This window comes from Lasioglossum baleicum, chromosome 10 (genome assembly GCF_051020765.1).
Source record: "Lasioglossum baleicum chromosome 10, iyLasBale1, whole genome shotgun sequence".
Classification (NCBI taxonomy): domain Eukaryota; kingdom Metazoa; phylum Arthropoda; class Insecta; order Hymenoptera; family Halictidae; genus Lasioglossum; species Lasioglossum baleicum.
This window is the reverse complement of record NC_134938.1, coordinates 2856907-2873299: the sequence shown is the minus strand read 5'-3', so window position 1 is coordinate 2873299 and position 16393 is coordinate 2856907. Positions and strand designations below refer to the sequence as shown.

The 16393-nt window shown below is 40.0% G+C and overlaps 1 protein-coding gene across 4 annotated transcripts in view; it reads right to left on the bottom strand.

Moving 5' to 3' along the window:
* Positions 1 to 16393, bottom strand: part of Ec (ubiquitin specific peptidase echinus) — a 103516-nt gene that overhangs the window by 17648 nt on the left and 69475 nt on the right. For 3 of the 4 annotated variants that reach the window (XM_076432389.1, XM_076432390.1, XM_076432392.1), the window contains one exon: positions 11534 to 11626. In XM_076432389.1, coding sequence (XP_076288504.1) covers positions 11534 to 11626 — 93 coding nt within the window. Of the gene's footprint in view, positions 1 to 1721; positions 4079 to 11533; positions 11627 to 16393 lie in introns of those variants that run through there. The other variant, XM_076432391.1, reaches the window with a different exon arrangement.

Here is a 16393-nt window from a genome sequence, read left to right as displayed (position 1 = left end):
TCTATGAATGAAAGTGATCCGCTATGGTTTACTCGATCGCGAAACAGGCAGGAAAATTTATAGATACAGCAGGGGACTTCGAATATCCGATCCACTCGTGTCTGAAGTCTCTAAGACACCAACAAGGATCAAAAATAGAGAAGCAGTACATTCAAAAGATTACGAAACGTTGCAGACAAGTAAATGTCTGGTACAACCCTATTTTTTTTCGTGCTACTTTTATATTAAAGATCAAAAAATCAAACCTTGAAACATTTCAATATTTTCTTTTTCGCGAAATATCTCAAGAACAACAAATACTATTACAAAAGAGTTTAAACAAAAGTTACACGGTATTATCGTGTCTACCAAATTGCTGTCGCTTTTAAACAATTTATTGGCAAGTTCTTGATCTCCGATTTTAAGAAGACTACTGAAAGTATATGAATTGCTTTCTAAAAATTATAAAATTGATTTTATTTAGATTTTACAGAATTTTGTCTATATGTGCTTGAATGAACGAAAGTTATAGTAAAATAAGAAATCTGAAATCGGCGATTTGGGCGGTAATAGTATCCTTAATCTGTGGTGCTGATCGTTTTCGCATCGTTTTCCGGAGCCAGGATTTATGGTAGCAATTGAAGCTAATTATTGAAAGACACTCGAGCATTAGCCAGCAACTCGAGAAGACTAGATACGATCCGTGGCGACAGAAAATCCACGGAGCGGCATAAGCAAGAAATTATGCACTAACGACATTTTAAAGAGGGCCATGTGCATTGCTCTAAGTGTTCTCGAGCATGGCTCCACAGATCTTAATTTTTATCTTGCCGAGCTAATGCGTTCTCGAGAAGGTTCGCGACAATTTCAGAAAAAATGGACGCGGCTTTAATGCATCCTGTTTTTGCAGGGGGCTAAATGGGACACGATCGTGCATTACCGAAAGATCAAAGCAGACGACGACCTGTTGGTGCGACATGTGAACAAGTATAGGAGAGATCAGCTCTTAATCAGAAGTACATCATGTTTCTCAAAATGTATCATTATTATAAATTTTCAAATTGGTTTAACCAGAACATATTCGATACCATACCTCCTTGGGTGTTACGTGATTTAATGAACATTAATAATCAGACTGCGGACGTTATGCATTCATGACAAAAATGAGTAGGTTTTACATTAGATGAATTTAAAGATACTATTTTCAACCTATTAAACAAATTAAGAAAGAAAATAAATTTCTATTTCAGTTCAGGTAAACATTTTTTATTTTGCATAACGACCCGCAGTCTATTAAAAAGAAATAACTAAAGAGATGAAATATCTCGATAATATCCAGTCGACCACAGATACCGAGAGAAAGTAGCGGTACATATCTAATATGAAATTAATAAATTAACAAGAACACAGCGAGAGTGACACCAAAAGCTAACACCGATCGGAATACGGAAAGCTAAACCGTTTACAAAGTTGCAAAATAGAACAAGAGATATTGCACGAACGAAACTAAAAGGGGAGAAAGTAGCCAAAGCGCGTGCAACAAGATGGAGTCAAAAACCATGACGATTAGTAAATCCGAGGTAAAGGATGCATCACGAACGACGAGTTGATTCGTCTTCGTGTTATTGAACAGGTTCCGGCAGGGTGTTCGAGGTAAAAGTACCGGACGACATTTTCCCCATGATTCACGTGTTCCCCGAAACAAGAAATCGTCGAAATATCGATTACACAATTCGACATACTTTCCGCAGATCGTTCAACTCGATGTTGGACGGGGTGTCCTCCCGCTCCATGCCGCTGTCTTCCTCCTCCTCGGCGATGACGGCGACTTCTTCAACTTCGACCTTTACCGGCTCGTCTTTTTTCTCGCGATCGAGCGGCGTCGGTGTCGCCGACGTGTCCTGTCGGACTTTTATCCACTTCAACATTTTCTCTGGCGACCGATCGACACCACGGAAGAAATCTCTCTCGCTAACGCGACTCCCCGTGTCATTCTATCCTCGAAGAACCTCGTTCGTCCCTCGAAATCTACGAGGTCCAAACGCCACAGGTCCCGTAACATCAGCGAAGCATCCTCCGCGCTCTCCGACCGCCGAGATAAGAGCAACGTTCAAGGAGAGCGACATAACTCTCTCTCTCTCTCTCTCGTTCTCGCTCCGAGCAAACAGAAATTCCGAGATAGCTCTGTTTGCAGTGTCCATGGACTGAAATGTCGTTACCTGTTTCTCCGGCCGCTTGCACTTGCTGCGCCTTTTGTTCCTGGCTGATCGGTTGTGTGTGTAGATCTCGTTCGCTAGAGCAGCGTTATTTGTAATCGTAATAGGTGGCGGACGCTTCAGGATCGATCCCCTTTCAATTTCGAGGCTTTCACGAGGCGGCGGAGGAGGAAGGGGCGGCACGATGGATGGGGAAACAGGTGGCCGGGCATTGAAAGGGTCCCTGGCAGATGATCCGTCGCGAAAACTGCAGGAAGAATCGTGCACGGCAATCGCATGCCGGATGTGCTAGGAGAACCCGTTGCCAGACGAGTTGTAGACTCGATTAAAAAGCATAAACTCGTTTGGCGAGTGAAGTCACTTCGATCTACCGGCCAGCCTCTTCGCGGCTCTCTTTCGTGTCCTGGCTTTCGATCGGAAAATACTCCGTCGAAATCTGTTTTCGCAGACGAAGCTGTGGACAGGCTTCGATCACATGGCTAACCGGGATCGAGGAAGAAGCGAGTCGCTCAAAGGACGCGGCTCCGGAGCGTGACTAACAAATTCAGCTTCCTGGATGGCGCTGAGTCCTCCCTTCCGGACGTTAACGACTCGTTGCATCTTTCGCCCGAGTCGTTCCACTTCGGCGTGCCACGTGCTTCTCGCCCGTTTCGCTGGCACAGTTTTCTTCCGAATTCACGGCGACAGCCGCTCCGCGCGCGGCTTCCGCGATATTCACGGGCTTCTTTTCGACCGAGCTGTACTTCCTCGCATTAACACACCCGCGACAGCAAACCCGGTTCCGAGTTTCGTACAAATTCACTTCAGTAATCCACTCGACTCTTACACAATCCAAAATTGATCTCTCGAAGGACACTGGAAACCTTTCTCTGGATCACACCTTGCTCCAAAAACACGTGGTCAATCTTCCTCGATCCTCTCACCAGATACCTCGAAATGTCCTCTTCTCGACTACTCTCGTTCTGCGTCGACGATCACGGAATATAACTTGCTTTGAAGCAATCAATTTCGATCTCCACTCTTCCACAAAGGCTTCTGCGTCGACCACACACGCTTGTCGATGAGTTAACTCGCGACAATCACACTGTACTTTAATTATTCGGATACGGTGTCCGGTGCACGAGGGGTTGCAAACCAATGTATTCCGAGGATAGGTCCGGGTTCGCTTGGTTTTCGAGGCGAAAAGGCTTGATCGCGTCGACGAACATGGAGAATGAGCACGGGACTACCTGCACGCGGCACCGTACGCTCGTACCTGAAAGCAACGGCTCGCACGGTGCTGGAGAACACCCCCCACCCTTCGTCGTCTATCTTCCTCTTCTTTCTTTCCACGGGGCCGTATGGCGATCCCCCTTCCCCTGCCCCGGCCCCGCTACGGGGCCCTACATAGACCCAAGAAGCCAATGACGTCACCTGGTTAGCTGTCCTACGTTCACCAACCTGGCCGACCAGCAGCCCAACCAGTGCCATACCCTTCGGGGTACCGGGCGACCTCTTTTCTAGTTCGTTATCATCGTGAAAACTTTCAACGCGGCATCGTGGTTTTGCTTTCAAAAATTCAGGTTTTCGTTCTGCATTTCCTTTAACGCTATGCCTACAGTCAACCACAATACTATTCGGACACTTTTAAGAAAACGATAACTTTTTTTAGTTAGAATAATTAATTTACTACATGACTGTGATTCCGTCGAATTGCAATTTTTTCAAACATATTTTTCACGTCCTGTAGAAAACTAATTGCTCTAACTTCTCAAAAAATATCTAAGTCGTTTGATCTGAAAAAGTTATCGTTCCCTGTCTTCTTTTTATCTGCTATTTAATTAATATTGTAAGCCTAAGTATGACAAAATAAAACTCGCAGACTTCCTTACAACACCCTAATTAAATTAAACTTATAGTGTATGTATTTATATGTCTTTGTGGCTTCGTACTATCAATACTGTTGTATAAAGGTGTACATATAAAATGTATTTATGTTATTTATGTTGTTAACTGAGCCACATAAACGTTAATTCTTTCCTTCATAGTTTTATAGAGTTCCGGACAATACACTAGTATTTCCAAATTCTTTAAATGTTGTAGTATTTTGATCTATTTATCTGTTATTCCAGCTATCAAATGTTTGGCAGTTACCATATGCTGTCTCTATAACGATGACTTGTATTGAACGCCCAATCAAAAACAGGTAGCACCCCTCGGGAAGAGTGGGTGCAGGTGCAGCTGCATTTGAATTAGGGTACGAAGTCCAATATATTATCGAAGCCAGAGAGTAATTTTTATTCTTTAACTGGTTAGAAAAACGTTCGCGTAAAATCGACTCTAAATAAAGTAAAGTAATTGTTGTAAAGTTATGTTCAGAAATTTTTCTAAAAAATCAAGCGACTGTTTTGCATATATATATTTTCTATCGTTTGGACTGTACGATATAATTTTTCGATGTCAAGCTACTTGAAACTGTAAAAGTTAAAACAAATTGTAAAGTCTCAATAAAAGAAATTAAGTAGAATTTTAGTTAGTACGAATGTAGTTACAGCACACGAACCCCAAAAGAAATGAAATATCCCATTTTATTTAATAAAATGGCGGCATCTTCAGTTCGAAATTTGCTTTTTTAGGCTTTTTCTTAATATTTAGCATAATAAAAAAAAAGATTAGGATGGATAGTTCAAATCAAATGTACTAACTATGAATGATATGTCTTTCTTCAAAGAAAATTCTGTCTCCATGAAGAAAATCGTTCGATTTTTTTCAAGGTTCTGGCCCAGAAGACTCCGTCGAGTTCGTACGTCCCTGAGGTCCACCGTTTCCCTCGTAGAGTCACGAGGAACGGTTCCGTGTGGTCGTGAAGGTGTACGTGAATCGTACGAGAATACGGGAGAGACCCGTACTACGAGGACTGGGACAAAGCCAGTTCTACATGTCCAGCCTGGCGTGTACACGATTCCATTGGATCTTGTGTCACCAACACACAGGGAACGCCGAGCCTACGCGAGTTCTCAACACGAAAAACCATGGGTGGAGGGAAAAAGTGGCCACAGGTATATACTGCGTATACCTGAGCTGAGCAAGCCGTCCGACGCAGCCCAGAGGGATAATACTACGTCGAATCATTCAGCGATTTCAGCAAATCCAGCACCTCTGTTCGATCTCTTTCCGAACCGTGCTGCTCTCCCATTGATAAACTTCGGGGAAACTGAATTCCACGAAATTTCATTCATTTCGTACAATCAAGAGCTGCACGCTTGCTAGGCTTTTTCGTGATCTTTTGAAAGAGATTGCTTTTTGAAAACCGGTTTGTGCTAGGAAAGATCTGTGAATTTCGAAAACCGGGTTTCAAACTAGGAACAAGGGAGTGTCCTAAAGGTTGGGACATTGACATGATCGTCAACTTTTTTTCTGTTTCTAAAAAATTCAATTCAACGCGTGTTCCTATAATATTTTATTGTATTGTTTTCTCTGTACTTAACTTTTTTTTTATTCTATCGTTTTTTATTGCAGTAAAATATTAATGAAATGACGAATTGTTTTGCTTTTTACTAATTATTAGATAATAAACTGTTTCCTTGCGGGAGAAAATTATGAGGACATTTTAGTAGCATAACTATACCAGTGTATAACTAAACCAGTGTCTAATTTGCTAATTCTGTGCATTGTGATAAAACAAACATATACGTTGTTATATTAATAGTTGATTTATGACATGTTTTACAATTGCGTTTACTATTATTGTTAAATATAAGCAGTTTACAGTTTGACTATAGTTTCATCCGAATCTCACAACAGGAATGCTCTGATACTCTGATTTAAATCATTAACTGTGGAACATTAGCTATCGGATGACGTTCGCTACTCGTTTGTTGTTTAATTGCGTGGGTGTTCGTGCGTAAGTGAAGTAGCCAACAAAAACGCGTAGGTCTCATAGTATTTCTTTCTTCCTAAATGAACCGGAATACTGAACGAGCTCACTGCAAGAAACGGCGTTGCATAAATATTTAAATGGAAACTACTATCGTCCCACGCCTGTGCGTCCAATACTGACACTCGATGAACGCCAACGTCATCGAAAAAGATATCGATCTTCGTTTTACGATATCCTGAGTATTCCTCGATCAAATTAATGTATATTGCCGTCGTAAATGATGAAATATTAAAGAATACCTTTCGACCGGATGTTTAATGTTATATTTGCAATTAAAACACTTCATAAAACAATTAAGATTAGACTAATCTATGCGTAATCAATAGACAGCGGTATTTATGCATTTATGGCAAAAATGAACAGGTGCAATTTAAGACAGTAAATGTCGCGATAAATTTTGACCTGGAATCCTTCGGATCGGTTTATTGCTTTAAATTGTACCGATCCATTTTGGTCGTAAACGCATAAAATCCGCAGTCGAGTACAGAAGCACAGAAGTTAGTGGAAGAGATAAACATTAGCACATTAACCGCAGTCGGAATAGGCTTACAAAAATGACACCGTAAAGTAATTAACTTCCCAAGAAAATCTAAGTGATTTTCAGCGTAACTGTGAAGTGCAAGTTCAAGGGAACTATTCCAGCTCCCCGGAAACGAACTTCGCCAGCTCGATGGTGTACAGAACCGGTGCAGCGATCTCCCATTGCAACCGCAATCCTACCGCAAATCGTACGCTGAGCAATGAACAAAATGAGAACAAATTCTGCCAGATTGGGTGTCACGTATAATATATACAAAAGTCCGGAGGAATAACTGTTCATTCGATGACAACGATCGAAAGACGCTGATAAAGTCCTCTAATTGCAGGCATGACAAATCATTCGAAGAAGCAACTGTACTCTGGGCTACGAAAAATAAAAACGAGAGATGATCCAAGTATGCTAAGACACGCGACTGTATAATAAATATACTGCGGATCTTTATGCAAAATAACAATATTTTGCAACGATATTGGGCAGCAGGAGTTCAATGAAAATTCACTTCGTCCCTCAATAGAATTTTTATATTGAAAACATAACAATGTTTCTGAATTTTTCTAATCTTTCACTGTTTTATATTTCACCAACCAATTTCTCTATAAATGAGAACAAGTGATCAATGTCGCGAATCGCGAAAATCAACGGCAGAGTTTTTAAACGGATCGAGTTTAGAAAATCAATTTTTATTAAAATGAAAAGAACAATTAAGAGGGTCGTCGATCGTGGTAACAGTTATTTTAGTCTGTGGAACAATTTAAGCTCAACTTTAGAAAACGTTCTTGGCAATGCTTGCGCGATGACTCGTGGGGAGTTATGTGGCGTCATCGTGCTGAAGAGATTCATGCATTGACATCGGTAAAAAGTTTTTATTGTGCGAAGGTGTTCCCGAGAGACGAAATCGAAAAGCGTGAGATCGTAGGGTCGTAAAATCGAAAGAGTCGCCCGTGGCACGTGGTAAAGCAACATCTCGTTCCGTTCTAACCCTAAAGCAGTTACCACCTCCCCGAATACGTTCCTGGTGAATCACTATGGTCGCTCCGGTCAGGCCGAATTCTTCTGCGTTACACGTACCCCTTCTTTGGAATGCGGGAGTACTTCCCTTCTCGGAAGAAACTTTCATTCTTAGTGAGCCAAATGTTTTTTATCCCTTTTGCATTCCGTTAGCGTCACTGTCGAAACGTCCCTAATAAGTGCACTGCAGATTTTATGCATTTGTGACAGAAACGAATGGGTACAGTTTAGATAAAATATTATTTGAAATTAAAATAAGGAATAACTATTTGAAATCATTTCTTTCACACCGTTATTTTCAGTACTGTTATTTGAAAATAAAAATAATATTCATTCATAATAATAATAAAAGGATTTCAGTATAAATTATACCTAAACCTGATATAATCAGATCAGTAATTATAATCTCGAGGAACAATTTCACATGTTGTCTGAAATATTCTGTCAAATAATGTTATTTGAAAACTGATCACAGGCATGGAAGTAATTATAAAATAAAATAAAATGATATTTCAAATTTAACATCATTTCTAGATTATTGAAGTCATTAGAGGAGGAAATTTATATTTGCTTCCTGTTTCTAGCAATTGATGGAGACAATTTCTCACACGGCTAATAAAATGTTAGTGTAACTCGTCGTCCCATTCGTTCGTTTGCTTCTCGATTTCTACAAGGTTCGATAGATCCGAAAAGGAAAAGGACCACGAGGGACGGTAAATTTTCATTTTAGCATGTCGCCCGAAGCGGGGACAAGATAATAAAGAGGGAGAGAGGCCTCGCAACAAAGAAACACGTGAGTCCTCCGAGCCGGAGGATCGTCCCTGTTCCTGCGAACTTCACTCAAAACACGGTACCCTTTGCCTGCGGCAATTAACTCTCGAGATTACTAATTAACCCCGTGAGAACGACCGGGAGGGTTCCTACGCGTTTTCTGCCTACTTCGTCTCTTCGTTTCGCGTGTATGTGTAAGCCACGTTTCCGTCGCGTATCGTTTCGCTCTTCCTAGCCTAAAATTAACTGTGAGACAGAATCTGTGGGTCCGTAAAAGATAATAGGCACCGTTCACGAGTTAACACTGTATATTAATATTTTGTTAAAACATTACAACAATATAATAATATGATTCGGACGCATCCTTGTTTGCCATGCGCGACACCTTCGACGTTATGGTGTGTTTGATCATGTCAATCGATATTTGATTTTGCTATGAATTGATGCCGAGATAAGGATTTATAAAAGAATTGAAGAGTATCACGTTACTTTCGATGTACTGAAATTATTAGAAGAAGAAAGTCACTCTTTAAGTGACCCTGTTCGTTACAGTTAATACAGAAAATGTTTATTTTGCATGAAGATCCACGGTCTAGTGATAAGGCATAAGATTGCTTTACAGCATAAGAAAATTAGCATTAACCCTAAGCATTAGAATGGTGACTCTGAAGCACCACTAAAAATTGCTGTAGCATTATTCAAAATATTGCTTACATTATTAAATTTTATCGGTATCTAATCAATTACTAAACATTTCAATTTCATATCGAAATGTTTAATTTTCGAGATAAAACAGCTCCGAGTAAAAAGGGTTAAACATTGGTGAATTGAGGTTCGATCGCTACGTAGTAAAAAATTTCTATGTCAGCGACCGACTTGCCTCTCTGCTTACTACAATGAACCAGTCCGGAGTATTACTTTCCGTTCCTTTGACCAATCAGGGAACACATCTGAATGTGTGTCTTACGGGAGAAAGGTTTGCTCACCGGGCGGCCCGTTACAGTCACCGCTTCCATCGATGTTCCATTGTGAGCAAGTAAATGGAAATGTTTCGATAGTATGCAAATCGTGATCACGTTTTCCTCCGCGCAGATAACGTTCGTCTAATTTCTTTCGATAACGAATAAAGATACTTTCAGCACGAAACACATATGTATCTCGAAATGCTACGATAAATCATTCGAATCAAAGCTATCGTTTCTGTATCTGCGAACTCCAATTCGCGAGCTATTTTAAGTAGTCTCAAGGATTTTTCTTTTACCATGTCAGAATTTCAACACGATGTACATACTCCACATTATGCGAGATCATACGTGTACAAATGGCAGATAGAATAGCAAAGATGTGAGGAACGTAGTGGTTCAATTAACGGTATGTTAATAAAATCTGTTTCTACTAATTTCGTTTTAAGTTTAGCACGATCATATAAAAATTGAAGCTGTTTTTAATCTAACTTTCCACGCCAACAATGTATCCCGATGAAATCATTGTTAAATACCGTGTACACTGTCTGTTTGCAGAAGTAGCTTTTGATACAGGGTATGTTTCATCCTCCCCCGCGGAGCAGTGTAATTGTTTCCTGAACAACTACCATTTCATGAGCTGGACAGCATCTTCGTCCTCTCGTAATGAAAAGGAGAGACGCTCGGCTTTTTAGATTAGATTACCTGTGGAAGATTAGCGCTGTAACCTGAAGTAGACACGACAGAGGGGGTCCGGTAAAGTAATCTTTATTCGTCTTAAGTTTTCAAGCGGGCAGACGCTTTTATCTCGAGTATCCCGCTGCTGCCTCTCTCGTCCTCGCGTTTTCATTATCGTCGTGGGATTTTCTAAGTAGTCGGCTAGGCGGTGCCCACTTGGAAAAATCACACGATCGAAATAACACTCGAGGAGACGCTATCGCCGGGCTCCATGCCGTACGAAAACCACTCAAGGCTGTCCGCTTTTGTTGGTAAATCATCGGTGCTCATCGATACGTGAACATGTCAAGGCGATCCTTAACACTAAGGGTTACGGAGCACTATAAGTGATTGTTTTACATATCTTGATGAAAATGTGTTTGTCCAAATTTTTAGCCATGTTTATTATAATATACGAGTCGAGTCGGAGAGTCGGAAATAGGAAGGATTGTACAGCGTTGCTGATTACCTTCGATGATGAAGCAATCTAAAATTTATTATATACGTGAAAAAGTGACACACAATTCGTTCACATTTAATTTAATCGTTTGGATCGATGGGAATGATTCTCACGATCTCTATCGTCGAATCAAGACACTTTCGATTACACGAAATCGATTTAGATTATGTATCAAATTGGTTCTAATCAATTCTGTTGTAAACGTGAAAAAACTTTACACGTAATTTGTCTTTTTTTTGATCGATGGGAGAGTTTCTCACGATTTCTACCACCTAATTGAGACACCCTCGACCATGTAAGATCGTTTTGGATTATGTGTCGAATTGGTTTTCGTCCACATCTATTCTACACCTAAACAAAAATAACCATTCTATACAATAAATTTAATTATCTAATAAAGAAGTTCCCGTGAATTTTGGCGCGTTTGAAATGGCGACATGGTTTTGTATCATTTCAATCCCTTTTAAAGTCGCTTCGCTAAAAGTTTACTGTACCCTATGACCGTAACTAAACTTTCCCTAACATTATTGATGTTTGCAATAAAACAATAAGTACCAAATAAGTAGTTTCACACTGCAATGATCGTTTAAATATATTCACACATTCATAACGGAATATTAAACTAGGAGTACTTTTCTGCTTTACATGTTCTCAATGAATGACGCCTTCAATGAACAATATTATTCTCCTTCTCGATTTAATTTTGCATGTAGAATCGTCAGACGACCGGTTGTACCACGATTGTTAGGACGCTCTGTATGCACGTGAAAGTATTTTCCTTCGCGGTCAATTTGCACGGCTCATCGCGCGTTTTAATAAATAATAGTCGACTGCGGAATGGATCACTTTGTCCACGCGTGCAGAATCCCTCTTCAGTGTATTAACCATTAGGATGATGCCGGTCTTAATGAGATTCGCGTTCCTTTTTTTCCTCCCTCCGAAACGATCCATCTCGCTTACCTTGAGGGCGCAGAAGATGCACGACTCTCGCATGCAGGCGTGTCCTGAAAGCTCCCTGAAGCTCCGCCGGAAGATGTCGAGATGCCATAACACCTGCAACGTGAGAAAAATACACTGTAAGACGCGTGTTCAGCTGCAGGAAATTTATACCGTCAATAACATTGAAACGGTATGCTAATCGGGATTATTTTACTAATTCGGGACTATAATTTTCCATTGAATTTTTAATAATGTGCATTGTTTCTCTGAATGTAAAAGTGTGTTCAAAATTCCAGAACATATCCACAGAAAAATAAAGCAACATCGGGGAAAAAATCAATTTTTTTATTGTATCAGCAACGATGCATTAAAACATTGTCTCCAGAAGATTGGCTATAACTTTTTATCCCTTAACGCCATCATTATACTTTCCACAGCGAAAATGTAGCTGACTTTTTTTACGTAATTCTCATCCTATGAGATTTTATAGTTGAAAAACAAAACGTGTACACCAACCATTAATTATAATTATTGATTTACAACGTCTCGAATTCCGAGATTTTTGCTTCGTTACATTAATGACATCGTTACTAAAGCATGCTAATTGCTAATAAATCTACGTTCCTCCCGTCGATGTAAAAACAAAGAAGTTACAGGCGTAGGTGTGCACACAATATGAGGAAGCATGTAAATGCGACAGCACCCTCGTTCTAACGATAGCAGTCCACAGTATTGTGAGCACATTATTATTCCGAGGGAAAGTAAATCACAATTTCCGCGGCCATGTCCTGTCCCATAGCGGAACATTATTTTCGCCTTTCCGGTGTCACGGCCTAACTATATCCGGTGTTCTTCCGAATCGCCGGCACACGCTTCGGAAACATAAATAAAATAATCTGTTCGAGCTTTTGAATTATTTGCGACACACATTCGTTCAAAGGATAATTTATTCACGCAAGAAATCGAAATAACGTATCCTCTTGTCTGATTTCGCAACAAACACGCTCCGCGCAATTAAGTTAATTGCTCTATCTGAAATTGTAATAAAGTCGACTTATCTCGAGTGCTCTGATTGCATTAGACCTAATAGCTTAATACTACAGTGTTTTTCGTCACGAAGAAAAAGATAGTAGACCGAAACAGAGCGAGCCGGTTTTCACAAGTCACTTCGCCAAGTTGGATTGAAATTTATCGACGCTTTTTCAAGTAATTTATTCGATTTAAATCCGTCATAAACGAGGTCGGCTGTCTGCGAGAAATTCACACTATAAATTTAGATCACACTCTTCCTCTCCGACACGATATCATTCGTGTTGTCTTAAATGGGTCGATCGAATCTGCAATTTATATCTGCAATTTGAAATAATATCACGCCTTATTTACTATAATGTTTTTAAATCGAACTCTCACTGAAGTGATGCATTAGGTTGGGGGGAAAGTTCTGTCATATTTTAACGAAAACACATTTGAATCAATTGATACATATAATTTCCATCATTTGTAACGACTTGTTGCCATCTTTCGCTGACAACATGTGTTTTTGATTTACAAGCAAAATTACCTGCTTATTTAAAATACGACAGAACTTTCCCTCCAGTATAATATTAATACATCGCTAGTTTTGTTTTAATTTTGAATGTACATACAAAATGAAAGCATCAATTGCACAAGCAAGGTAAAGCTAATAAATCTTTGAAACAATTTTTGGATTCATTCTGTACGTACAGAAAAAGCAAAAACATTGATTTTTTGAAGATTAAAAACCAGAATCTTCCTCTGGATCAGGTTTTACGTTCGCGTGTGTTTTATTATTCGCAAATCAGGGGCGTCGGACAGGTAAGATCGGGCCGGGATGGTTGCACGTGCAGGAAAGCGTTTTCATTGTAAGGGCACGTTTTGAAAGACTGGTGGGATCCAACAAGTGAACAGAGCCCTTCGAGCACAAGCGTATCAATATGGCAGCCGGGTCAGGCAGCTCCACACTCCACAATACTACTCGAGAGACAAGTGCACGCCTCGGTTATTACGGGCACTTCCTCTCGACGCATAAAACGCACTGTGCATTCGTGTTTTCGACTGTGAAAGCAGGTACACGGAACATCGAAACACTCTCGTTTGCATATAAATCTTGTTCTTAAAAAATTATTCTTGTCCTCGCAGTTTCGAACTGCGTTACGGGACGGATAAACAAACTAATTCATTTTCAAGCTAAAATGAACCGCAGGTTGTTCGACGCAGTGTGATATGTACCTTTAATTAAATAAGAATCTTAAAGAAATAAGATTCTATTCTTCTTTTCGATTAATTTCGATACACTTTGTCGATTCCGATCATGATATTAGAGAATTACCCGATGATTAATTTATTTCTGCAATTATACTGATAAGAAAAGGAAATCTATGAATAAACAATGCTTTTTGGAATGAGAGACAATATTAATTACGCGTTGTTTCGACTACACGCCACTGGCAAAAAGAAATTCAGGAGGAAGTCTCGAAGAAACACTGTGTCCGTACACACTTCTTAATTCCAGGACGCTCTAAATACCTAATTATCGTTGCATGACTGCAAGGCATTCGTCTAGATCTCCTCAACGGAATAGATTAAGAATTTCATGTATTCATTAACCAACAGTTTCACACGCATTAGCTCGGCAAAAATTCATTTTAAAGTCGTTTAAAACCGATTTTTTGTGGAAGCTAACTAACAAATAACTCGAAAGGTTCTTTACGATGATATTTTTGAATATTTCTCAACAAGAATCAGAATGTAAACATTCTGGCCCCCCCCCTCCCGAGAAAGTGAAATGGCGTCACAATTTGCAAATAAAAAACCCAGACATTTTTTGTGAATTAAGAAAAACATTACAGCGTAATGTTCTTTTACGTTATTTTACGTAAATAAATTTCCACATCGCCTAAACTTTATCTATTACGCAACGTAATAAAAGAAAAGCAAAGAGTCTGTTATTAACTTGTGCCTATTCTTTACACGCAACCAGATTTTTCCAGAGGAACAGAGAGAACCCATAAACCCACGGATTTCATCATAGACGCGCTAGGTTTCCCACCGCGATCATGCTAATTTGCATGCGTAACCAACAATTTTATGCGATCTCCAGGTACACATGATCGATTCATTACACCGTATCGACCGCGAACTCGTTCACGCAGCGACCGTCGCGAGTCGTAACCGCAAAACGTGTGTTCCCGTTGTTTATGACTCTAAGCAAACTTCCTTCCCGCAAATTTTAATAGATCTAACAACACTCCGATTTCGAAACGTTGCTGTGGACACAAACTTTGAGCACAACTATAACAATTGTTGTGGAATAAGCTTTCTGCTTGAATAAAATAGAAAAATCTTGCTTGAAAAAATTGGTAGAACATGATAGCTACTAACAAATAAGAAGACGGTACTGGAAGGCGTTTTCTTGAAAGAGTCGCAGCTCGTAGACGAGTTTAGCAAATTTTGTATATAGCACAAGGAGATTCTGTCTTCAGAATATAAAACAGTGAGAGAACGCAAAGCGCTCTTTTTTTTTTACATCGTCATAGTAGGCAAACGCTACCATTCCGCAAGATCCCTGTGGAAACCAGTTCATTCACAATCACCTCACCGGAAGGCGATGGAAAAAAGAGAGGAAAATGGATCGCGACTCGCCGCATTCCAGTTGCGCATTTTTCGCAACTTAATGAACCGCCGTTGCTCACCGCTGTCATTATCGATGTGGCGCGCGAATGCAGCGCTTTCCTTTCGATTCGATTCGATCGCGAACGAACCTTTTTTTGCGAACGCCCGCGAAGCAGACCCGAGAAACCTGCGCAGACTCCCGAACTCCATTTCGCGCGTCCGTGTCACGTGACCGGGCTCCACTCGCGAGAGAAGAAAGATCGCAACTTACAAACACAAACAACCGAGTAGCTGGCTGTCCTCTAGAACGATTTTCCATGGTCTTCGAAAAATACTGTAAGCCCGACAGCACGATCAAAAAACTGTTTAAAAAACCCTGTACATACATATGTACCTTATTTTATTTTTTTAATAATTTCTTGCACATTTACTGCCACATTGAAATGATTAAAGTAACAATGAAATGCCTATGTGGCTCCAGTCTCTTGCAATCGACGCAGACAATTTTTATATTGCATAAAGATCCGCGGTCTAATCATAAAACCACTTTGAAGATCTATTGTGTGGACACTATTACTTGAATACCGAAGATAAAAAGAATATATTGGTAAATATTTATTAGTAGATCTTCATGCAAAATAAAAACTGTCGACATCAATAACAAGAAACAACGCCCTTCCTTTCTTGACTAATTGTCAGTAAGCTGAAGACAATAAATTGGCATTCTTAAGTCCGTTGATTGAGATTACAGTTTCAAATTGCACCAAGTCGTCCTTTCCCAAATCAGATGATGAAAGAGAACAACGTCATCGATTGTATAAAACAATATGAATGAACAATATTACCATAGAAAGTTGCTCTAGAAATGTAACAAGTAACTCGACGACGATAAAATCGCTTCCCTCTACCACGGAACAGCTCTGCGTTGCAAAAGGAAGAGTTTATTGGTGTTTCTCACGAGATACTTCGACCAGAGAAATTGTAAAGTTACAGATGCATCTGAAATCTGATAGATGCTGTACAAGTACAATGGTGAGAGTCGCTGGAGAATCCTCGACCTCTTAAATGTGAACAGTTATCGCGAAGGTTCAATTGTTTACCGAAAAACATTCATGACTATTAAATTCGATTATTTTTCACTGCGACCTGTACGACGATCCTCGAATATCCTCGGTTCGATGCAGCGAGATGCAACGAAAGCTGGAGGAGGGCTTGGCGTCCATGTTTACGGCGTGATTTAAACAAGCA